General features: G+C 40.0%; 1 protein-coding gene across 1 annotated transcript in view; it reads left to right on the top strand.

Annotated features, from left to right (window-relative positions):
* LOC104490800 (ubiquitin-conjugating enzyme E2 Q2-like) overlaps nt 1–22,461 on the top strand; it is a gene marked incomplete at its 5' end in the record, with an annotated part of 41,914 nt that overhangs the window by 6,522 nt on the left and 12,931 nt on the right. The window contains 8 exons of the mRNA XM_010133137.1: nt 973–1,036; nt 1,755–1,919; nt 3,540–3,665; nt 4,298–4,402; nt 11,177–11,281; nt 12,874–12,930; nt 14,991–15,131; nt 22,063–22,147. Of these exons, the coding sequence (XP_010131439.1) occupies nt 973–1,036; nt 1,755–1,919; nt 3,540–3,665; nt 4,298–4,402; nt 11,177–11,281; nt 12,874–12,930; nt 14,991–15,131; nt 22,063–22,147 (848 nt within the window). The remainder of the gene's footprint in view (nt 1–972; nt 1,037–1,754; nt 1,920–3,539; nt 3,666–4,297; nt 4,403–11,176; nt 11,282–12,873; nt 12,931–14,990; nt 15,132–22,062; nt 22,148–22,461) is intronic.

The following is a 22,461-nucleotide window of genomic DNA, read 5'->3' as shown; positions in this document are numbered from 1 at the left end:
AGGAATGCAGGGCTTGATTCTCTTTGTATTTTGTATGTGTGTAGGCTCAGTTCTTTTGCTGCGCTCTGTTACAGAAACGCTTGTGTTGACAAAGCTCCCAATCCGTCCTGGTGTTAATACAAAGACTGTCCAGAAGTGATGATTCCGTGAATTGTAATTGTATCTGACTTGGCTGTAAACATTCAGCCTTTGTCCTCAGGCCTCGGTACACGCGAGGTGTGATGTCATGTCTTACTGAGCAATCGCATCAGCTTTCCAAGCATCCATTGGCTTGTGATAGCTGCTCAAATCTGAGTGCCTTTGCCTCTTGGGTTGAATTTTTGCTTTTACTTGTAGAGAGCAACAAAATGTCACCCTACAGCAGTTACATAAAAGATGCTAAACATGGGTGATACCTAGCAGCGAAGCCAGCTAATACAGGATCATGGTACATCAGCTGGGTAGTGAAAGGCCCAAAGTAATGAGGCTGGGTTTTTTTAGCCTCTGACAATTAATATAGTAAGGTTCCTCTCATGAAATGTAGTCTGTATTTGGGAAGCTTGTCTTTTTTACATGATAGAACAACTCTAATCCATCTCTCCTCTCTGTATGGTTGCGCTATGAAAGAAAAAGCTGACTTAATTGTCTCCACAGATTTAGCTCATGTGAAGTTCAGTTGTTGGACCTTACAAACCACGTGCTTAGTTTTTTCATGGCATGCTATGGTGTTACAAACTCATGAGCTTGTTTATATCTCAAGATCAGAATGTTTAAAGTTTGTATATGAATTCTGTATTTCAAAATATAGTGACTCATATCCGCGTGAAACTCAGCTGTTCCAAAAATATGGATTAGTTACAGGTCTAGAGAAACCTAGTGTCATTTATGTTTTTGAGTTAAATGAATGTTTTTATTGGTAGGTGTGAAGAATTAAAGGGTTGCAACAAACTAGAAGTTTGATTGAACTTGTACTTTGTTTCTGTTGTGACGAAGTTGGAATATGCAATTAAATATCCATATTCCAAAAGGCAAAAACCTGGAATCTTTGCTGACGCAGGTGAGTGGATATGCTCACACAGTGCTTAACAAAAGCCTTTCTGTTAATGCATTGTTTCCATTCATATTTCAAAAGCTAAAGCAGGCTAAAAATTTTTAGGGTACAGTAATTTAGACGTGCTATAAACTAATGATACAGGCAATGTCAAACCCTAGTGCATTTCTCAGACAGCAGGACTTGATTTCATTGCAAAAAAAAAAAAAAAAAAAAAAAAAAAAAAAAAAAAAAAAAAAAGGAATGAGCTGGAATGAGAGTGAAGAATGGGAAAGGACTGTCATTCATTGCCGAAGGCATCAGCACGTTCGGGTAGCCACTACAATGTATTTAAACACATAGTGGGAATCTGCACTGTCAGTCATGCCCCTATCTGACAAAGGATTTGGTACAAGTTTTTTGGAGGAGATTTTTGTACAGGACCCCCAGACTGGGATAGGTACTGATTGCAACCAACAAATGTCCTGCTGTGGGTATGTAAATGTGCTTCTGGTGGAGAAAGGCGAGAACGCCAAAAATACCTGTTAAGAGAATGTGCGTTCACAGTCCAAATGCTGACTGTATCTCAAGAATATGCTTATTCTAATGAGTCTGAGGATTTTATGAAGCAGATGGCTCAGTGAATCTTGGAAGGGATTTTGTTTGTCCTTTGTATTTTCTGATGGGAATGTTGGTGTAATCTAGAGTCACGGTAGTAGTGTTTACCCTGTTGGCTGCCTTTTAGCCTAATGAGCTGGCCAGGGAAGTTCAGGTCTCAAAACCAGCGGGTTCAGACAAGTCTTCAGGCAGTTGGGCCATGGTTAGCAGAGTCTCTCCTCTGGTGTTCCCCACGGTGTGTGAAGATCCAGTGTGTGGTATGAAAGTCTCACTATTGCAGCAGGCTTTACAGGTAGGTTGCATGCTATTAAAAATGAGTGAGATATATTCCAGGTTTGGTACTGGTAACCTTTAATGAATGTAGCTCCTAAAAATAGTAAGTAGTCTTTTGGGAACCCAGTGGCAGCTGGGAATTCAGCCTTGCTTCTCCAGCAGAGAGAAGCTTCTCTAGCCGTTAGACTTTCAAGAGTGTATTAAGGGAAACAGGAGAAAATAGTCTTTTTCACTGTATTTGATAGAGGAAGAAAGGAATTAAACCACATGTAAAAGTACCCATCTGTTTGCCTTCGTTAGCCTTAAAATCTTGGCAACTGAGCGTTGGGCTTTCTTGACAGACAGTTGAGATGTTAGACCTTAGTTAGTGAAGAACAGATATTGTAAGGTTTCTGCTTTGTGTACAGGGTGCTTCGAAGTGAGGCTGGAAGATGTGAATGGTTTGTCTTTTCATAAAGGTACTAAGGAATATAATGTATTCTTCAAAGGTAGTTTTAGCCATGATTTGGAAAAAAACAAAACAAAACTTGGCAGATTGAGCTTGTTTCAAAATAAGTTTATGCAAAGGCTTCAGTTTATAGGTGGGAATTTTAGAGCTCTGGAGCTAGAACTTCCTTGGAGTGTGCTGCCAGGTGGGAACTGCTGTGATAGTCTGTTTTGTCAAAGATGATGTCTTTTACCTAATCACGTGGTTCAAGAGGCTCAGCACCTCAGCTAGAAGTCAGTAAGGAAGTAACCTTGCTGTTACTAAAAGCCAGCTGTAACAGTCTCGTGTTTTTCTGCAGTTTTCAGGTGGATAGTGTTCTGTGTTCTAGCAAACCCAGTATCTTTGAAATGACAGGAGCTGGCTTAAGTTGGGAAGGTCTGGATTTTTCTTGATGGGCTTGCACTTTGAGAGCTTGCTAAGGCTGAGAAGGTGTGGGAATCACTAAAGACTGGACAGTAACACTGACAGACCGGCATGATGTCTTCCTTCTGTGAAATTTCTTACTGCTGTCTTGAAAATGATAAAACAAAAATTATATAATACAATCAAGAGAGTGTAGATTTGTAGGCATAGTGCACATTTTGGAGTCTCCACTTAGAGGAGCAGTAGGAACCTTTTCTCTAACTGTTGAAGAATGAAGCATGATTTATTGTCTCTGGAATGAGAAATACGTTTTTTTTCCTTTTAAACTGCAATGAGGCAAGGAATGAAAATTCCATCATTATTTTGTAAGACCTGGGGATATGAAGATAATATCTGGATGATAAAACTGAGGTTCAGCAATTTGTCTTCAGCTACTAGAATTTAAATGAATGGGTGAGAAGTGGAGAACACCTTCAATACCTCAGCAAAACAAAAAGAATCCAAACATGTCAATGGTAGGAAGGGACATTTGCTGTTGAGTTGGAAGCCACATGGTTTCCTCCTTCAATGTTACCAAACCTGTGTTAGGGAAAAAATGGGAATTGCTTTTTGAAAGATCGTAACGAGAAGCAAAGGAGTTTGGTTTCCCTTTCGGTAGCAAGGGTCTTTCCAGCACCTTTTGAAGGGCGGCATGGTGCGGCAGCTTTGTGATAGAAAAATCCCTTGTCATAGATTATACGAGTGGTTGTGGGCCACATCTGTTCCATGTGTTTTATGTGCCCCAACCAGGGCTTGTTCAGGAAAATCAAGTATGCTTCTAATATTGTGAACCCATTTGATCTCACTGTCACCGAGATGGGGTTTTGGCGCCTGCCTAACAACGGTGGGTCTCTACTGATGGAAGAAAGTTATTCTGTAAGCTCTCTTGATAGGGTTGTGTGCAATGAATTTATGAGAAATCTTTCAACAGTGGAAAGTCCTGTATGAGCCTTGATGGTACAAAGATAAAACTGCAGATTTTTGGCATTGTGATCTGGCTGTTAACTTCTCCGAGGCTGGAGATTTGCGCTGTATTGCTTCAGTCTGAGAGCCAGTGCTAGAACAGTTTGAATAATCCTGTTGAAGGAGGAAATGTGAAGACTCTGGGGTTTGTTGCTTGTATTTGGAAGAATCTGTATTTTTATGAAAAATGGGGATCAAGATAGTTTTATTCTTTGACGTGTGCTAGTTTTGGTAATGATCACCTGTACTGCATTTCTAAATTTTTCTTTCCTTCTCCACCTGCCCCCAGGGTTTTAAACTTTTCAGCACTATTTCTATCTATGTCCATCATCTGATCAAGATGAAAATAGGATGAAATACTAGAAAAACCAGATGGCTGGATTTCTTTCAACTTCTCTTGCATTGCCTAAAAATGCTGTGTTAAAAGCTTCTATGTTACCTGACTTAGATTAAGTTAAAAGGTGCTGCAAAATGTTTTTGGGGTGAATGAATTTTATGGGCTTTTTGTTTATTTGTTGGGTCTTTTGTGGTTTTTTTTTTAACAGGAGTCTTACCCTTCTTCATCACCAATATGGTTTGTAGAATCAGATGACCCAAACCTGACTTCAGTCTTGGAGCGTTTAGAAGATATTAAGAAGAGCAATACTCTGGTGAGCAAGTATTTTGGTTTATTTTGGGTGTTTATTTGGGTTTGGATATTTATCATGCTTTGTCACATTAACAAGCAATTTCATTAGTGCAGTTTTGGGGTTATATGAGGGGCTTTGTAAATCAAGTTTCCCGAAAGCGTAAGAACTAAAAGTAATCCAGATGATTTGGGTCAAGGAGGAGAAGATGACTTAAATGCTTGCTCTTCAAAAGAAGTTAAATTTCAACCCAAATAATTACACAGTTTAAAGTTTTCTGAAAATAATTAAACAGTGAAATGCATGAGAACTTAAAACCGAATAAAACAGCTCTTCTAGAGTCTTCTTTGCACAGAGATCAGTTGGGCAAAAGCTTTGTATTCTTGAGAATGTATATTCTCCAAAACATGGCTCTAATGGTAACTAATACAAAGAATTCCAGGCTTGACCTGATAGCTTCTGGTTTGTCAGAACGTTCCTTAGATAGTGATAAGATTAAACAGTGTTGTGACTGTGGCCATGTAAAGGAAATCTTTGCATACATTCTAACGGCAGATTTGTATTTCAGGAAACTATCAGACATTCTATCTTACTTGAGTACTCTTGATATAGTGATGAGAACTGTATGTATGTATTTCTATATGCCTATAAAATTAACTTTCCATTCTATGCAAGAAAGTAAATGTCCTTGAATATTGCTTGGAGGTGAATTTCAGTACCAATGTACTTTGTGCCACAAAGAGCAGTATTGCAGCCTACTGACAAAACTCAGTGATTGGAAGGTTTTTTTTTTTTACTTTCCAAAACCAGCTTTGTACATACAAAATAGCCCTTAAAGATTATCTTTATTAACAGATCTAACGTTTTTTGTTGGGGTTTGTGTACCGGAGCATCTGCATACATGTGATGCATACAAAACAAAGCAGTCTGCAGAAAACTGCTTATTGCATGGGTCATGTGCTGGCCTTAGGATTTGCCTAGTTTTGGAAAAACTTGGAATGTTCTTTTCTCATGAAATCACTTACCTGTAATATTTATTTGGGATAATGTTAATCAAGAATACTCAACCATAAATAAGGATGTGTAAATTTTGTTCTAAATTATATATAGGATGCATTTGGCTTCTAGCGGAAATAATTAGAAAACTAACAAGAAAGTGAGAGTCTTCGTGGGCCTTACTGTAATTAAAAACAAAAGGGCATTGCAGAGAAACATTAGTGTTTTAATGTAATATGTAGGATCTGATTACAGGAGACGCACATCAGTTGTGTATTTTCTTCTTACAACCTAAACTTTAGGCCAGCTACATTTAGAAGGATGTTATGGATCTCTTAGTCTTTGTGACTCCTGCCTGGAAAGACGTACAGCAGTATAGTAACAGAAAATGTGGCCAAATCAACCTTTTTCTAAATATACTTTTCAGAAGGTTCTGCAGCTTGAAGCTGGTGTGGCAAGTAGCTTCAGACTAAAGGTTTTAAACAGAATGTTTCCTGTGTCTGACTACCTACAAGTTTGCTTTGCAGTAGGGTGGAAAGTGGAAGGCTTTATTGCAAACACACGTAGGACCTGCTGTGCTGAACTGCGTAGGCACATAGACCGCTTATGTACGTTGTAAGGAAACTGCTGCTGATATCAAGATTGTGCTTGCCCGTATAAGAGGTGATGAGTCGATGTAAGAGATACCTGTGGATGGCCCATTGGTTTCTTAGGAATCCACCCCACATCCTGTTATGCCAAGACAAAGACAGATGGGAGTGGTTGAAGAGACAAATACACTACAAAGTCTGACTGATCTCTTTTGCTCAAAAGGCTTGGCTTTGTGTTCTTTGGGTCTGGTTTTTCTCTCTACAACTTTTCCCTGTGCAACTCTCTCCCTCCCCTTCAAAGACATTTGAGCAACTCGCACACAGACTTCTTGGAGTAGGATAAGAAGGGATAAGGAACTAACTGTAGAAATCCAGAAGCTTCTGATGTGTCTCACTATCTCCTAAAAAGACAGTTCAGTTTAGACTCTTAGAATGTTTCAAACCAATTTTCATTTAATTTATTACATTTGTGCCATGTTGCTCTAGACCATAAAGCTATTGAAACAGTGAAATTTTGAATGGGAAATTGCATTGGACTCTTCCAGGAGCTCAGCTGAGCACAGCAAATGTGCTAAAAGCACTGCTAGCACTTGTACCCTGATTTAGTGTTCTTTGGTATTACCCTGCCCTTTCTACTTGCCTTCTGACTTTTGACAGATAATCAGCTGTTTGGGAAAGTGAAGAACTTGCTCTTCAGGCATGAAAGTTTGACAGGGCAAGATATATATGTGTATATACACACCATTGGCATGGTGCTTTTTGCTATGAAAATCTGTCAAAGCACGTTGCAAAGTTAAGAACTTGATCAGCATAGATAGCATTAGGTTTGTAGGCTTTAGCTGCTTGGCTGTTGTATTGAACAAGTTCCAGTCCACAGATGAAGGGGCTGCAGAATTCTCTCTGAGCCCTAGTGTCTCCTTCTTGGATCCTGAAAACCAGCATTACATTAGATTTGGGAGGTAGCTGTGAACTGAGAGCTGCCTTCTAATGGTTGTGGCAGGCAAAAGATAAATCCTACTTCAATTTCGTGTCCTGTTTAGTATAATGGAAGTTAAAGTTGCAAGTCTGAAGTCTCAAACCTTACTTCATGGGTTAGCAAATGTAACTATACGTGATTTGGAGGTTTGATTTTTAAAGGCAATAGTGAAATGAACTTTAATTCAGATGGGCAGCTTTAGTTTTTGCACCCTTCAAACCTTGAGGGCTGAAATTTGCATGGAAGACATCAGAACTCCTGGCATAAGTACATGTACAGCTTGGCTAAGCTGCCGTCCCTAAGCACGCTGCTTCTGTATGAAGAGTTTAGATTTAGTCCCACATGATGGCATTTCAGGAAGGAATGTTGGCTTTTGCAAACTACCGATGCAGCAGCAATTAGTTATGTATTGGGGGCTGTAGAGACAAAATGCAGGAAGAAGCTTTGCTTTACTTTCTGAAACTGCCCAAGGCCGCTGAATGTGTATGAGGCCAGTACTATCAGCTAAGTATTGGTCACACGCCAAATGACAGTTATTTCTTCCCTCTGTTTCCCCTTTTATCCTTCTTTAGCAGTTTCCTTCAGTGGTGGGCTCAGATTTATTGATTCACTTATTTTTATATAGCTATAGTGTGAGTGTGTATGTACATGTATGTGTATATATGTGCACATGTAGGAGAATGTGTATCCTTACACCGTAGTTCTTAAGTCCGTGTTGGTAATCATCTTGATCATCAGAAGACAAGGTGGTTCCCAGTGAATCCAGCAGCATATTAATATCATTAAAGGAATCCTAAAATTGTTAATGCTTTCATATGGCATTAGAAAGATGTTTCCACGCCTAAAAAGGCTCCTCCTCCAGGATATGTTTCAGAGAAACTGCTCTCAACTATTTTCAGATTTGTAAGGTATTAACACAGGAAACAATTCTAAGAGGTGTTTTTGTGTTCTAAAACAGCATTATGGTATCCATAAGAGCCACCAACTTCTCAGAACTTGAAGCACTAAAAGTTATATTATAGATGTATATTTTTAAATATTTTTGAAGGGGGGGTTGATATTAATTCTGATCAATACCGTTAATAAATTTGTCACTGTGTTTGGTCACTTGAGCATTCACCTTATGAGGGCTATTTACATTGTTCCTTCAATACCCTGCAGCTTATGCACTCCAGGTGCTGTTTAGTTTCTGCTTTAGGCAGTTTGTATTCCAGGGAAACTATTGGTATACTGATAGCCCACTTTTCTTCAGAAGCATCAAAGCGTGTGTGATGTTCATTTTCATTAGCCAAGCATGTGAAGTTTGCCTGGAAATACATTTAAGTTATTTGTACGTGGCAGAAATCTGGTATCCCATTTTGATGCAGTGTGTTCATGTACTGTTAACACATGGCAAACCATGATAGGCTTTGCTTAGAGCAGGGGCTTCCAGATGTGCCCTTCAGTCCAAATAATCCTAGGATTTTTCATACGTAGGAGCAGAGCATAAGGGATGATGGTGATCCATGGCAGAAGGATCAAGGGTATGAAATGGATTCCTGGGGAGGAAAACCATAGCAAGAAGGAAAAAGAGTTGTAGGGATGGGATCAGCTTGTCTTTCTGCCACCACCTTTGCAGGTTGTGGGAGCTGATGTGAAGTAAAACAACTTAGTTATAAAGAGGAGACTGCAGCTGGACAGGTGGAATAAGCTACCCCTGAAGTGAAGACTGCTGGAAGGAAGGGGCTCCCTGCTCCCAGCTGCATGTTCCTGCCTCCCCTTTTGTGGGGAAATTGGTGCTTATATGCTGAAGCATATCAGGAACTGATCTGCCGTGAAGTTTGTAAGCTGCTGTGTGGTTGTGTCATCTCTGCTATCAGTGCAGATGAGAAGGTGAAGATGTGCAGCTGGAGGCAGGGGAACACCTCTTGGGGCACGGTCACTGTGTAAGTTGGTCCAGGCTGCCCCAGCAGATTGTTGCTTTGAGAGTACTTGTGTACCTCATAGTGGTGCTGCGTTCAGAAAGAAGTGAGAGAAGCTTATGAAGTGCTAGGTCCTGGCTATCAAGATTCCTTCTGAATTTCAGTTCAGGTGACAGGGAGTGGAGGAAGCAGGGCAGGAAGCAGTTCTGAACTCGCTTCCCAGCTGTTACTGTCCCTTTCTGTAGAGACATTTCTAATAGTCTCTTGGTCTGCTTTTCCAAGCTTTGGACCAGCCAAATGCTGGTAGTGGTATCCTTCCCCCTGCCGCTTAGACTTCTTGTGTGCTTCACAACAGATGTAAACAAGCCGGTGGCTTGCCTGGTTTACATAGCTACAAGCGAAAGATTTCAGTTCCTGAAATTTTGTAGTTTATGTTCCAACTCGCTGTGAGGCAGTGTGGTTTGTGCAGAGAAAATTTCTCAACAAAATGCATAGCAATGCAACTTTAAGCATCTTATGCATATTGAGAATAGTAGTTCTAAGGCCCGTGATTCAGTCGACCCGGAACTTTTTGATTAACCTGCTTTCTGATGACTAAAAAGACTTCCTGATATTTGTGATGCCCAGGAGGTTTCAAGCAGGTGTAGAGTCTTAACACTGATGAGAAATGTGATTGTAATAGAAAGGTGCTGGTAACAAACTATCCCATCTCATGTATATTCTCACAAGAAATGTGTTACTGTTGCGCCAGTTCTTTTGGTGTTATCTGGCTTATTTTTTAGTTAAGTCTGACTGTCAGGAATAACGCAGAAACTGCACACGTGGTGGGATAGGAAAGTCATAAATGTTACAATGCAGGCTGGCGTGTCAGTTTGGCCTTCAAATAAGCAGCATTCCTATTAAAGAGGAACAATGAAATCTGCTGGAGAAGGGGAAAGCACCAAAGCGTTCAGATAGCATAAGGGCAACACTTGCTTATCACTGCTAAAGATTTGGGCTTGGAACTGAAATGAGCTCTTAATCCTGGGGAGGCTCAGTGGAGAGGCTCAATCGTCAGTTCCAGTGGGGTAAGGTAAGAGCATTTGAACTGGCCAAAAGCAAGGCCTAGGCATATGGAATATTTTAGAGTGAGTAGATTTTTCTTGGATACAATGAATTAAGGTACATTCATTCTTTGAGATACAGTGTTGTAGAGGTATCATTCTCTCAGGGTAATAGTCTCTGCTGTACCTTGCGTAAGGCCACATTGTCTCAGTCTCCCTCCTTTATGGAGAGATACTTCACGGGAAGTGGGGATTGCTGCGGTAAGAGTAACTACTAGTAGTGCTGACGGCGCGTGTACAGAACCGGCTGCCTTGCACACTGCCTCCTACAAGTGGCAAGACAAACTCCCTGTGGTATCTGGAAGAGAAGTCCATAAATGGATATATAATTTTTGCAAGCTTCATCTGTGGTGGTATTCTGCAAATAGTGAAGTGTTGACCATTTTGCAGACCTGTTCTGCAGTCTTTTGTTTGTTCTTCTGACATAGCTGTGCAAAGACCTTGAAAAGTTAGGAGATGCAGTAGTACAGTCTCTTATGGTCTTGGCCTTAACTAGGAATCTGAGGCTATCTGGGAGTTAATGGCTCTGGAAATCCACTTAATTAGCATGGTGATCCAGAAGCAAACTTAATGTTTCTCTGTTTCTGCAGAACTGAACTTATTTTCTGGGTAGCATTACAGTGGTGAAAGGTGTTCCGTATTTTGTAGTTAGCAGAACAAGGTCAACATAGTGCCAAAAGCTGGAAACAGAAGTTGATGATAGTAACAGATTGTGCCTCAACTTGATAGAAGACATGGGAAGCAGACAGCTTGGGCTCTAGCTCAGAGGCTGGCTGGTTTCTCTGCCGTGTACAGTGTTTGCCTCGCTTCTGGTGCCTCACTGGTGTGCCCTAGAAAGGCATTCAGGATGTGGGTAAATCCGATGGTTCCTCCTTGGTTTTTTGAAGCCATGGTTTTTTAATCTAGGCAACTGTCTCATTTTGTCTCCTGGAATACGACCACTTCATTAATCCCTAGTGACTTATGCCTGAGACACCTCTGGCTGGAATGGGTGACGCTCTTTTGCTCATGGCTTTCTTCGCTGGATGTGGGAGCCATCTTTAACTTGCCATGTCCTTGGTTTGCCATTGTGGAGATTTTATTACAATGAGGTGTCTTCAAACATTATTCCAGCGTGTGCAAACTGAAATGCTGTACACTGACTGAAAGTTTAGTACCAACATGTGAAGAAGGTTAAGAAACGTTAAGTTCTGTGCTTTGGTTTCAATGGACATTTCTGTGTTTTCTTACAGCTTCTTCAGCAACTGAAGCGATTAATATGTGACCTCTGCAGATTATATAATCTTCCTCAGCATCCGGATGTTGAAATGTTAGATCAGCCTTTACCAGCTGGACAGGTAAATTAAAAAGCTGTGGACACCTCCATATGGCAATGGAGTTGTTTCTTCAGCTCCAAGAAGCAAGATGGTGGGAGCGATTAAACCTTGCGTAAGCCGGAACTGAGCTATGAAGCACTGTTGATTTGTAGTGTCCCCAGTCAGAATTTTGTTTGCAGAATCCATTTACTCATGGTCCGATAATATTACTCAATTTCCTTTGGAGCTTGTGTGTGATACCAGTTTAATTCCTTCCTAAGTACTGTTCAAGATAATTGCTGTGCATTCCCAAATTTACTTTTTTCCGCAATGTAAATGTGATGAAACAGTGTTTGCTTTTTCTTGAAGAGTATATGTTCTACAGTGTGCACTTGGATGAACTGCTCTTGATGTTTTCCTTCCTCTTCAGTCCCTTGCAGAGACATGCGTTATCATGACCATATGCTACTTTGGGTAGGGTGTATCTGAGGTGCCTTGTTTACTTTTTGTGCACTTGACAAATTAAGAGTTGTGAAGGGCTGTGAAATGTTCTGGTTAACTAAAATGTTCCTCCAGTTCTGTTTTCAGTACGATGTAATTGACAGTAACTGTTCTTTTTTGTATGTTTAATAAGATTATGTTATCTCCTTTTGCTTATACATGTTAAGATGACACAATTTCTAAAAGCTCCTGTAGTGTAACAGATGGCTTTCACATGGTGACAGTACTATAGTAATGGGAAATAACTTGCTTAATTTTGGTCATGTGCCAAATTGTAATCCTATAGGTCTTTTCTTCTAGCCACCCACATAGCAACTGTAAGGCAATAGGCCTGTAATATTAGGAAGTAGCTTTGTCAAAAGTCTTGCTTATGCTCTGAAACTCAAAGGCAAACTCTGGGAAGGTTTCTTAGCGAGACGTGAGAGAGAATTTGCAAATTAAATAAGAGTGGCCTTAGTAAGTCATACCAAAGATCATATCAAAGTTGCCTGCGTTGTTTGCAGCAGTGACAATTCTTCTTTGCCAAAGGAAAGGTGAGCAGAGGACAAGCGTAACAGAGTGCTCCTGAGCGTTTCTGCATCTCAGACTTCCTGAGCTTGAAGTAGTATCCTGAAATGGAAAGTCAAAGAAAAAGTGATCTCACTGTATTGCTTTGGTGTTTTATCAAATAATCTAATAGCAATAGCTATGTGATGACAGTACTTGTTGCATAGAAGTTTTAGGCAGTGAGACAAAAATCCATTAAGTTTTAGAGGTCTGAAGTTTGTTAAACCTCTTTTTAAAGGTTTAACAAGTATGCAAGTTCTAATCAGAGCTGTGATCTGATTTCATGATTAAGAGATCGTGAGTTATAACCCACTTGACTTGTTTATTGCTTTTGTCTCGGAATAGAATATCCTTATCTGAATCTTAAGTTTCCCCTTAGAAATTAATGTGAAATCGATCGTGGCATTCTGTTTATGCTTTCTTGGAGTTTGACAGTGAAGAGATCTTTGTGTATCTTTCACATTTAACTCCAGTCCTTTGCAGACCTCTAAGTGTAACTTTGATTTATACTGCTTTCTCTTTGGTAGTAGACTTTCTGCTTTTGAAAGATGTGCAATTTACGCAGAAACCTCATTGTTGTATTGCAGAATGGAACAACAGAAGAAGTAACATCAGAGGAGGAGGAAGAGGAAGATATGGGTGAAGTATGTGTATATATGAGATTGTTGTCTTAATCTAATACAATTCTGGCATTTTGCTCTGCAGTGATTGGCTAATTACTAAGCCAAACTGTAAAATGTAATCTCCTTAGAGTTAACAGAAAAGGTAATTAAAAATTTGGATGTCTACCTTAATGTCAGCTTTTACTTCAGCCACCAAACTGGTGAAATCTCTTCCTAAACCTAGATCTCATCTGTGAGGTACTTGCATACAAAGAATTGGACATATTTTTGGGCTTCAGTCAAACAATACATAACATTGTGTGCCAAATCAGTAAGTTTGCATCGTTAACTCCTGTTTCAAGCAGCATATGAACTGGCTCTGATACAGTTGAAGAGCCTCCCAAATTGAAGCAGGCTGGCTAAGAGTAATTCGGTTTGCTGGTTCGTTAAAGAGGTGAGCTAGCTTGTATCTGTAAGACATTGAAGGAAATAGAAAGACATCTGAAACAGACATTCTAAGCTTTAAGGGGCTTATGTTACTGTCCGGCAAGATGGTGCTTCTTGTAATGAGCTTTTTACTGTGTGAGAATCAGCCCTTTCAATTACTTCAACAGCATGCTAGGATGGCTCAAGGTGCTTGCTTTTTAAATGACTATAGATAGCTTTATTATAGGAGAACTGTCCCGACTGCTTCAGACTTAGATTTTCAATGAAGGAAGTGTGTAGTAAGAATGAACCACTAATTCTCTGATAAAAGATCTTCCTTTAGAAAAGATCTCAGTGTTACCCGTGTTCTGGAATTAATTTGAAGCAGTCTGTCTTACGCCCTATTTAGCCTCATCCAGACCACATTTGTTGGAGCCAGAGTTTCTGTCAGGTAGTATGTTTGCTCCCATATCTTGCTGCCACAAGGCTCTTGATGCTCACAGACTTGTAAGTAGCCTTTTGTACTCTGTTTGGGTTACTTTACACAAAAAAATTGTCATTTCTAACATTATTTATAAGCTTCCTTGTGGCATTGTGTGGCACCGATGTCTTCAACTTGTAGTCTAGTCCAGTTTCTAACTTGAAAAGCAGCTTATTCTTAGGGCTGTATTATTATTTTGAGAAACGTGAGCATTTTAAAGAATACTCCGTCTAGAATCTGTTACAGTTGGAGGAAACAGTGTTGTCAAGGCACCACATACAGGTAGTGTTTCTTACTACGTTAACCATCTTTGAATTTGCATTTATGGTCAGGTTTTCCTGCCATGCAAACTGCTGGTGCCTAAGGAGTCACCACAGGTGTGCTGGAGCACTACATACTGGAGCATATCTGATGGTTGTGTACTCATAGCTTGCTGCTGTAGTGCTTTCTTTTTCATCTCAAGGTATTTACGTCCTTCCCCTCCTCTCCACAAATAGCACTTGAATGACATAACAGGCAGCAGTCTTAAGTTCAGACTGCTCCTCTGCAACAGGATAACCCCATCTCAGAATACAGGGTGGAAGATTTTACAGTGTCTTAGCCTAGAACTCAGAACTGAAATGTTTGCTGGAATGATCAGAATACTTGATCACATAAATTTGTGTCATATCCTAATTCCAAAATTGCTGCAGCTAATCTTCAGCGGAAGTGTTCACCTTGAATAAAGTGTATGTAGCTTTCTAATATTTAACTTTATGAAGGCGTTGCTGTAGCCCTGCCAGATGCGTTAGTTGTTGTTTGCCTGAAGAGTGATATAGCTAGGATTCAAACTGAAATAAGAGTCTGCTTTTAGAAAGATCTTAGCAACACCCTGACTTCGGGTACTTTTGGTTTCTCAAGCCCTGTTCAAAATGCCTTAACTTCCTGTTTTCTATCTGCTTTAATGGGCTAATTCACTACCATCTTAACCTCTCGCAGAGGTTTTAACATGCTTGTTTTTGTGACCAGAAACACTCTTCCAATGAATACTGTTGGTTGAGAGGGTGAGTTGGAGCAAAATAGAAATGGCATCCAACAATCACTAATACATAGTGCTGACGGTATGTGACTGTATACCTAAATGCCATTGCAGAGGGTTTTGTTGAATGAAGAGCGTAGTTAAGTTATTTACAGTGAATTTTCCTCTGTTCTGTAGGACATTGAAGATCTGGATCACTATGATATGAAGGAAGAGGAACCAGCTGATGGGAAGAAATCTGAGGATGAAGGCATTGAAAAAGAGAACCTTGCAATCTTAGAAAAGATCAGAAAAAATCAAAGGCAAGATCACTTAAATGTGAGTTAATGATTTACATATTTTTTCTGCAATATTTCTGGCTCTGAAATAGAAATGGTTTTCAGCAAATAAAGCCTACTGCTATGCACCTAGGCATAAATTAACCTCTAGCTGACTTCTAGCGTATGTAGGACAAATGTCCTAAGTTATGGGACCTAAATAGCTCTTTTGGGAGAAGTCTGAATAGGCCAGCCAGGATTCCAAGGTCCTTTAGTAAATGGACTCATCTTTCATTAAAACCTTTGGCACAGGAAGTTAGCCGTCAGTCCACATCTCACAGAGGCACAAAGTGCACTTCAGAGCTACATTCAGCTTGGGAGAACGCTATCGTAATTTACGTTGTCAAACTGGGTTGGGTTTCTTGGCATTTTGGATGAAGAAGCATCTTTTAGCTTCTCACTAGAGTCAACTCTTACGTGTAAATCCAGGTTTCACACTTGTTAATGACATCTAGCTGCTCGTCTGATTTCCAGAAGTATCTGTTTGGTTGTCCCTCTGTCTTGCATGATGCCTTTGTGACTAACAGTAGTCCTTACAGAACTGGCAGAAAGCATCTAGGACGTTTGCTGCTGAGCCCTTATTAAAAGAACAAATAAAGTCCTGTGTAAAACTGACTGCATCAAAAGTCTTGGGTGACTCAACGTACTTAGTCAACTCAGGAATTTGTGCTTTAAATCCATTTTATGCACAAGTTTGTTTTTCAGTAATATTTACGCCATGTGGGAATTACGGAAGGGTGCGATGTTTCTTGCCAAACGTAATGAATGCAAGGGACCTTCAGCAGCTCTGCAGCTTTATTATCACAGTTTTCTGAGTGATCCTGCCAGCAGGCAGTTGTAAAATCCTGTTCTCCAGAGGCTTAGAAATGTTTTGTCACAAGTGCCAAGTTCCAGAGATGCTTCTGCTTCTCAAAGGTGCATGTGGGAGGGAATGGTGATGTCATACAACCTTAATTTTATTTAGCCTGGTTTCAAAAGAAGTAAAAACTTCTGTTTCACAGAAGCTTAAAATATGTAATGCATGAAATGCATGCTTCTGTTCAGGACCAATTTCAACCAAAGGTAAGGGTTCTGAAATCTTCAGAAAGAAGGTGCTTGAACCGATGCTGGCTGCTGTGCGAGCTCCTAAGTTTTCGTATGCTGTTTGGCAAGTCAGCAGATGTGTAGATCATGTCCAGACATAAGATGTGCTGTTTCTCGTTAAGCTAATAGTTGGGGATGTAAGCAGTAGTTAGGTTCAGGGGAGGGACCTGTAAGGCTTTAGAGGGAATAAGATTTCACATTGGTATATAGGGAGCACCTGGATTTTTGCCGAAGGAACCAGCTTTGTTCTAGGTCTTACTTCATGATTTTTCCAGCAGATATTTTCTAAAAAGCCTAAATTGCACTTAAAAATTACATTAGATCGAGAGAATTGCCATTTTAAACCTGTTGATTTGTAGTGAGAACTATATACGTTCAAAGTGCTTGACAATAGCCAAGCCAATCAACTTTTAATATCAGATGAACTCCTGACAGAGCTAGTTACCATAAGAATTTAGGGCAGAGGCTTCTTTAGTTAGCAGAATCTTGACTACTTCTTGTCATGACTTACTGGCCCTAAATAACTTCCATCTAGTTTAGGAATAAAACCTTCCTCTTAGTTACTGACACTTTCACGTGGAAAGGAGTTTCAGTTTGTAACCCTCTGCTTTGCAAAGGAGATAAAATAGAAATGCTTCTATCAGAGTTCCTCAGCTACAATTCTTCTGCTCCTGTCCCAGTGCTGTTTTAATGACCTGAGTGCAAACCTGTCAAAAATACCTTCGACTTAAATTCTGCCCAAAATAGGCAGCATGAGATAGCTGACTAGAGGAGACTGCTCTTCAGTTTTTGTCTGAATTCAATAGTCACCTATCAGGTTGGCTGAAGGAGAGCGTACGATAATGATCACCCTTTCAGGAAAGACAACAACAAAACCAACCAACCAAAAAGCCCTAAACCTGAGCAGCATTTTAGTATTGAAAAGCAAGTAAACATAAGATGCCAACTGCTCTTGCTGTAGTCAAAACCAGGCCTGACTAACCATAAACACAGGGGTCAGTTGCTGGTTTTTTTTAAACTTAAATGTTTGTTTAGAGTTTGAGAAGATGCCTACTGAGATTCTGTATATTTCTGTATTTATAACTGGGACCTAATAGTAAAGACTCCTTAATTGTTGAAGAAAATAAATCCTCTTGCAGCCTGAAAGGCATGGTCTGCTTCACTGTCAGCAGAAAAATCGGTAAAACTAAAAAAGGTGTTTTTGTAGTGTCAGCATTCTTCAGTGTAAAAGGCTCTTAAAACTGCAGATTTTTCTTTCGCTCTCTGTTCTTTCCCCTTTGGCAAATAATCGCCTTTCCTTTTGCTTTTCCCCTCCACATCTAGTGAAGCTGAAATGAACACTGCTGTTTTCTTGTTTGACAACAGCAGATTCAACTTACATAATAGCCGTTTCTCATGCCAGGGCACTCTCGTTGGTGCGGGTGCATAAACAAGGTCAGCTGAGTACAGGGAACAGGGTATTCAACTGCTGCTGAGGAACTGTGGTATTTTTGTGGGTCACCAGAAATAGCTGTGCTGCTTAAATAACTTCTCAAAGGACTTGTGAGGGTTTACTCTGAAGTGCCGGAGAACTGAGAACTACAGCTGCACTACTGACCTAGGGAAGAGCTAACCTAGTGGCACTGAAATGCCCCTTCATGCTGCCAAAACATGGGACTTGTAACAGCACATTAAACATGCTCCAAGACAGCGGAAGTTTGCTCACTGTCCTAACGTAAAGCAAAATCTGAATCTGTACAGTGCTTCTTAAAGGACAGTACGAGTTTCACAAACTGAAATGTAGTGGCTACACTTATCTGGCTTACAGACAAACTACGCAGCTCTTTCGGTACGTTCGTTTCCTCAGCAGAGGAACATAAAACAAAGCCATGCCATTTACTTGCTGGAGGAGGGAACGTGAAGCCTAATGCAGTGCCCCATGCAACCAGGAAGACTTTCCAGATTCTGTGCACGTTCTTTGTCTCAAATCCATGGGTCATCCTCTCTCCTCTTGACTGAAATGCCGTTTTTCTGCTGCTCAAGACTTTTGTGGTAGGATTAGGGTTTGTGTGTTTCATACAAGTTAAGAATATGTATGTAACAATTTTGTAAACTAGTTCTCTTCCTTGGCAGTATCCCTAATCCTGTTCTTGCTGGCGTCAGGAAATAAATTTGGCTTGCAGTACAGTGTGGAACTTGAAGCAAGGATTCATCCTTCTCTTAACATTGTAGTAACTTTGAAGAACCACTTGCTTACTGGGAGTAAAAGAAAGGTCTTTGAGCTGGAATCGTTAATTTAAAATATTTAACAACTTGCTGCTCCTTGCTTTTCAGAGGTCCCTCCCACATAGTCATTTTAGAGGTTAATGCTTTTCTTATTTAGATGACGCACTTGAGGAGTCTCAGATGTCTCCACTTTTTCATTTTCAGATTTCATCAAGTCTAAGGTGTCATTTCCATTTTCAGATTAATCTTAAAGTACGTATGAGTCTTCTGGGAATGAGTGTACTTCTGCACAAATACTGACACAGTTCAGTGAAAATAGAGCAAACTTGTGTTCTTCAGCTCTTTTTGGTTACTTTATATTTTATTATCTTGGAGGAGTTTCCGTTTTTGTGTTTCGTTTTTGTAGGTAATTTCTGGTCTTGTGGCTGAATTATCTGAGTTGCGTTGTGAGTGAGACAATTTACTGTACTGTTTTGATGAGTGACAGTATTTCCGATTGTCTGTTTTCCGTCTGATCACAAGTCTTTGGATTTAAAACTGCAGTCAGCTGCACCTCCTACCTCATAACTCATTTAAGGAGCAGACTGTGGTTCTGTTTTGAGGGATGGAAGGGTCAAAGAGAATGTCTGAAGGAGAAAAGCTGAGGCTGCAAAACTCTAGTCTCTCTGCGAAGGCAGTGGCATGTGCTGTGGTGATTTCTGGACGGGTGCCCCACTGACTTGTGAATGCAGGAGCTCCGTTCTGAAGTCCTGGTTTTCTTAGAAGTTGCTTAACTGTCCTATAAAGTATTTTAGTGGTATTTGTGTTCACACTAAAATGCTAATGAAGGATAGAAACACTTCTGAAAAATATAATGCCTATACTGACTTGGACCAAAGTTGCACATTTCTGACTGGCAAAAGCTTGTCCTTGGGGGGAAGAGTTTGAGAACAGGACAAGCTTGTACAGGAGAGGATGATCAAGTGAGACTTTGTGTGCCTGTTACTTAATAGGAAAGAGTCAGCTGGGGCTTGTCTGGCAGCTCTGTTAACTTCAGGTACAGATGACATGGCTATGCTGTTCTGCTCTTGGCATCAACCCCCATCAACGTGACCTTTCCAAGGAGCTGTGACTGTAAGTCTTGGTCTCACAGCTGGAGAAATGGAAGTTTATCTCCCTTGGAGTGGTTAATGCCACTTTTCCAGAAGAATACTCAAGTTATTTATATCTGAATTCAGTCTTTGGAATTACAGCTTGAATGTAAACAGTTATTGCAAGTTTTTTTCATTTTGGTACCATGAGAGTTAGAACTGAACTTGCTGCTCCACTATATCACGCAATGGTGTGGTGCAAGTGGTACTCTCTTCTAAACTGGACTTTCACAGTAGTTGTAAAGAAGAAAAGTGACACCACAATGAAGACTTTGTGTTTCAAACCCGCTCCGCACAGAAGAAAGCCAAAATCTTGACGCTTCTCTGTGAGGTTTCTTTCCTCCGGACTCCACGCATCCACGAATCTCGACATGAATACTCACAGCAGAGGTCTGAAAAAACACAATTTTGTAGAGTGGTGGTTAATGCTGCATTGTGTTAGTTTGTTAAGCGTAATGCTTCATTTTTCAGTTAATCTGCAAATACTGGGTATAAATAGTAGTAATCTGCAAATAGTGTATATAAACAACCGGGTTTTTTCCATAAAACTTCATTTGCTTGCTGTTAGAGGAAGAGAAGTGTCGTCTTTGTCTGATACTGCTCTATAGACAGGGGCCTCCGTAAACTGAGAAATGCTGTGTCTGGAGCCCTTTCTTTATGCAGCTTTTGTTTAAAATCAGATGAAAGGAGTTACCTTTTATTTGCACATTTAATTACAAAGGTCATTCTTCATACTGGTCCTCTAGGAAAAACTAGCAGAATCTCCATAATCTGCAACTGGATCGAGTGGAATATAAAAGTGAATAGTGTTCAGATTATAGTGTGAAGTATCATCATATTAGATGATATTACCGAACAGAGAAGACAAAGGAGTGTGAAGAGGCTGTAGCATCAAGTAGCTATTACTGATATTTAATCCTTATTAAGAAATAATTTGATTCTACAACTAAGATCCTGTAGAATATTATAGTATCACTGGTGGCTTCAGGCAAACAGGGATGATGTTTCAGGTGTTAGACAATGGTCATAGCTGCTTCAGACTCCTCCAGACAAATCTTTTCAAATTTTTAGAGGAGCAAGAAAACAGACCCATAAAGTAATCATTCAGTACTCCATATAGAGAGGCTGAACTGAACTTTATTCTAGGTGGGGGCTTTCTTTTGAGTTTGGGGTTGTGAGATTGTTTTTGTTTGGTTGGCTTTTGGGGCGTTCCTCTCCCCCAGAAACCACACTCACAAGATGCGTGTGTTAGCCTGTGTTTCAGTGGGAGTGACTGAAGACCAAGCAGCAGTGGAGAACTGCGTGGGTGTAATTAACTAATCTACCTTTGGGAAAGCCCCCGCTTCACAGGGTTGGGGTTTGGGGTGGTAACTACCCTACCCACTGGGACTCCTCCTTCCTTCTCCATATTGAAAATCTTGTAATGATAATTTTTTTTCTCTCTATTTTCCAAAAGTCTTGAACGTAAAATGGTATATGAGCAGGCTAATCATCCAGCATCTGAGGCTGAGTATCAAAATCAGTCCTGCTTCGTCATTGAATGGGAGAGTGTAATCTAGGTATTTGTGGTGATCATGTTATTCTAAATAAGCACTTTAATTTTATAAGAGGTTCTGTCCTCACTTTAAAGCTCAGAAATCTGAGGCAAAAATTTAATACCAAAGTCACAGAACTGTCAGTGTTGGGGATGTGAGCAGAATACATCATAGCAGCAGTTGCTGATGGTTTTTTTTTATTTGCTTTAGCACTGTATCTCAGGCTGAAATGTCAGGTTCGGGATTGCATGCTAAGTTTTCTGTTGCTTCGAGGTGCTGAGGAATACAAAACTGAGCTCTAAAAGAAGAGATTTCTGCCCTAGTTGCATAAACCACAAGAACTATGGCAAATTGCAACAAAATATTTAGTATTGTAAGGTTTGCTTACCTTAATTTTCCTCAGTGTCCGTGTTGATTTTTTCCCCCCACTCTATTGTAAATAATAGCGTTGCTTTTGTTTCATATTTTCTAGTATCCAGAAGCTGCTGTTCTGTAGTGGATGCTTCCCAACTCCTGTACCTTTTTTCCTATCCAAATAAAAATACACTTCCAAGAAAAACAGTAAAACTTTACGTGCAGAAGCTTGTTCTTAGGGATTAGTCTTACTTTTCCTTTCAGTGTGTAAGAGCAGAGGTAAAAGAAAATAGTGCTCTGTTAGAAACGTGCTGTAGATCCATCTTGGAAATCGAAACAACAAAAGAGATTAAACTCTCAGAAGAATGTCCGTTGTACCTTGATTAACAGTCTGTATCGCCTATACCATGCAGTAGTGTACGTTAATGTGCTGCTTTAGAAGGGACAGTCCTGTTTATTTTGGGTAATCTTTGCTCACTAGAAGATCTGACTTTCCAAAAACCTAATCCTAATACAAACATATATTCTTAACAGGTTCTGGGTAGTGTAACTCGGTAACAGAAACAAAGCCATTTGCTGTAAATACTACTTTTTACTTATTTGGCATGTTTTTTGTTTGTTTCAGGGTGCGGTCTCTGGGTCAGTTCAGGCTTCAGATCGACTTATGAAAGAACTCAGGGATATATATAGATCACAGAGTTATAAAACAGGTAAAACGCTTCAGATTTCCCTTCTTTTAAATACACTTTAGAAGCATTCTCTTGGCAAATACTTCCTGCTAATCCTTCTGTGTTTTGTTATGTGTGCATATACGAGGGTGCGTATGTGTATATATGTTTGTACATTTAAAAATACATATATGCATGTATTATAATCTCATTACATAAATTACTGTATTTTTGTAATGCAAAGCTTCATACGAGAATTACCAGGATTGGTGTAACTACAAGAATGCTCTTGGGGTGGATGACTACAAAGATCAACACAAGATTATTCCTGTGGGACTTCCTGAGTTTTTAGAACT

Source organism: Buceros rhinoceros, unplaced genomic scaffold (genome assembly GCF_000710305.1).
Source record: "Buceros rhinoceros silvestris isolate BGI_N320 unplaced genomic scaffold, ASM71030v1 scaffold41683, whole genome shotgun sequence".
In the NCBI taxonomy this organism is placed as follows: domain Eukaryota; kingdom Metazoa; phylum Chordata; class Aves; order Bucerotiformes; family Bucerotidae; genus Buceros; species Buceros rhinoceros.
The sequence above is the reverse complement of the archived record's forward strand: the minus strand, read 5'-3'. Positions and strand labels throughout refer to the sequence as shown.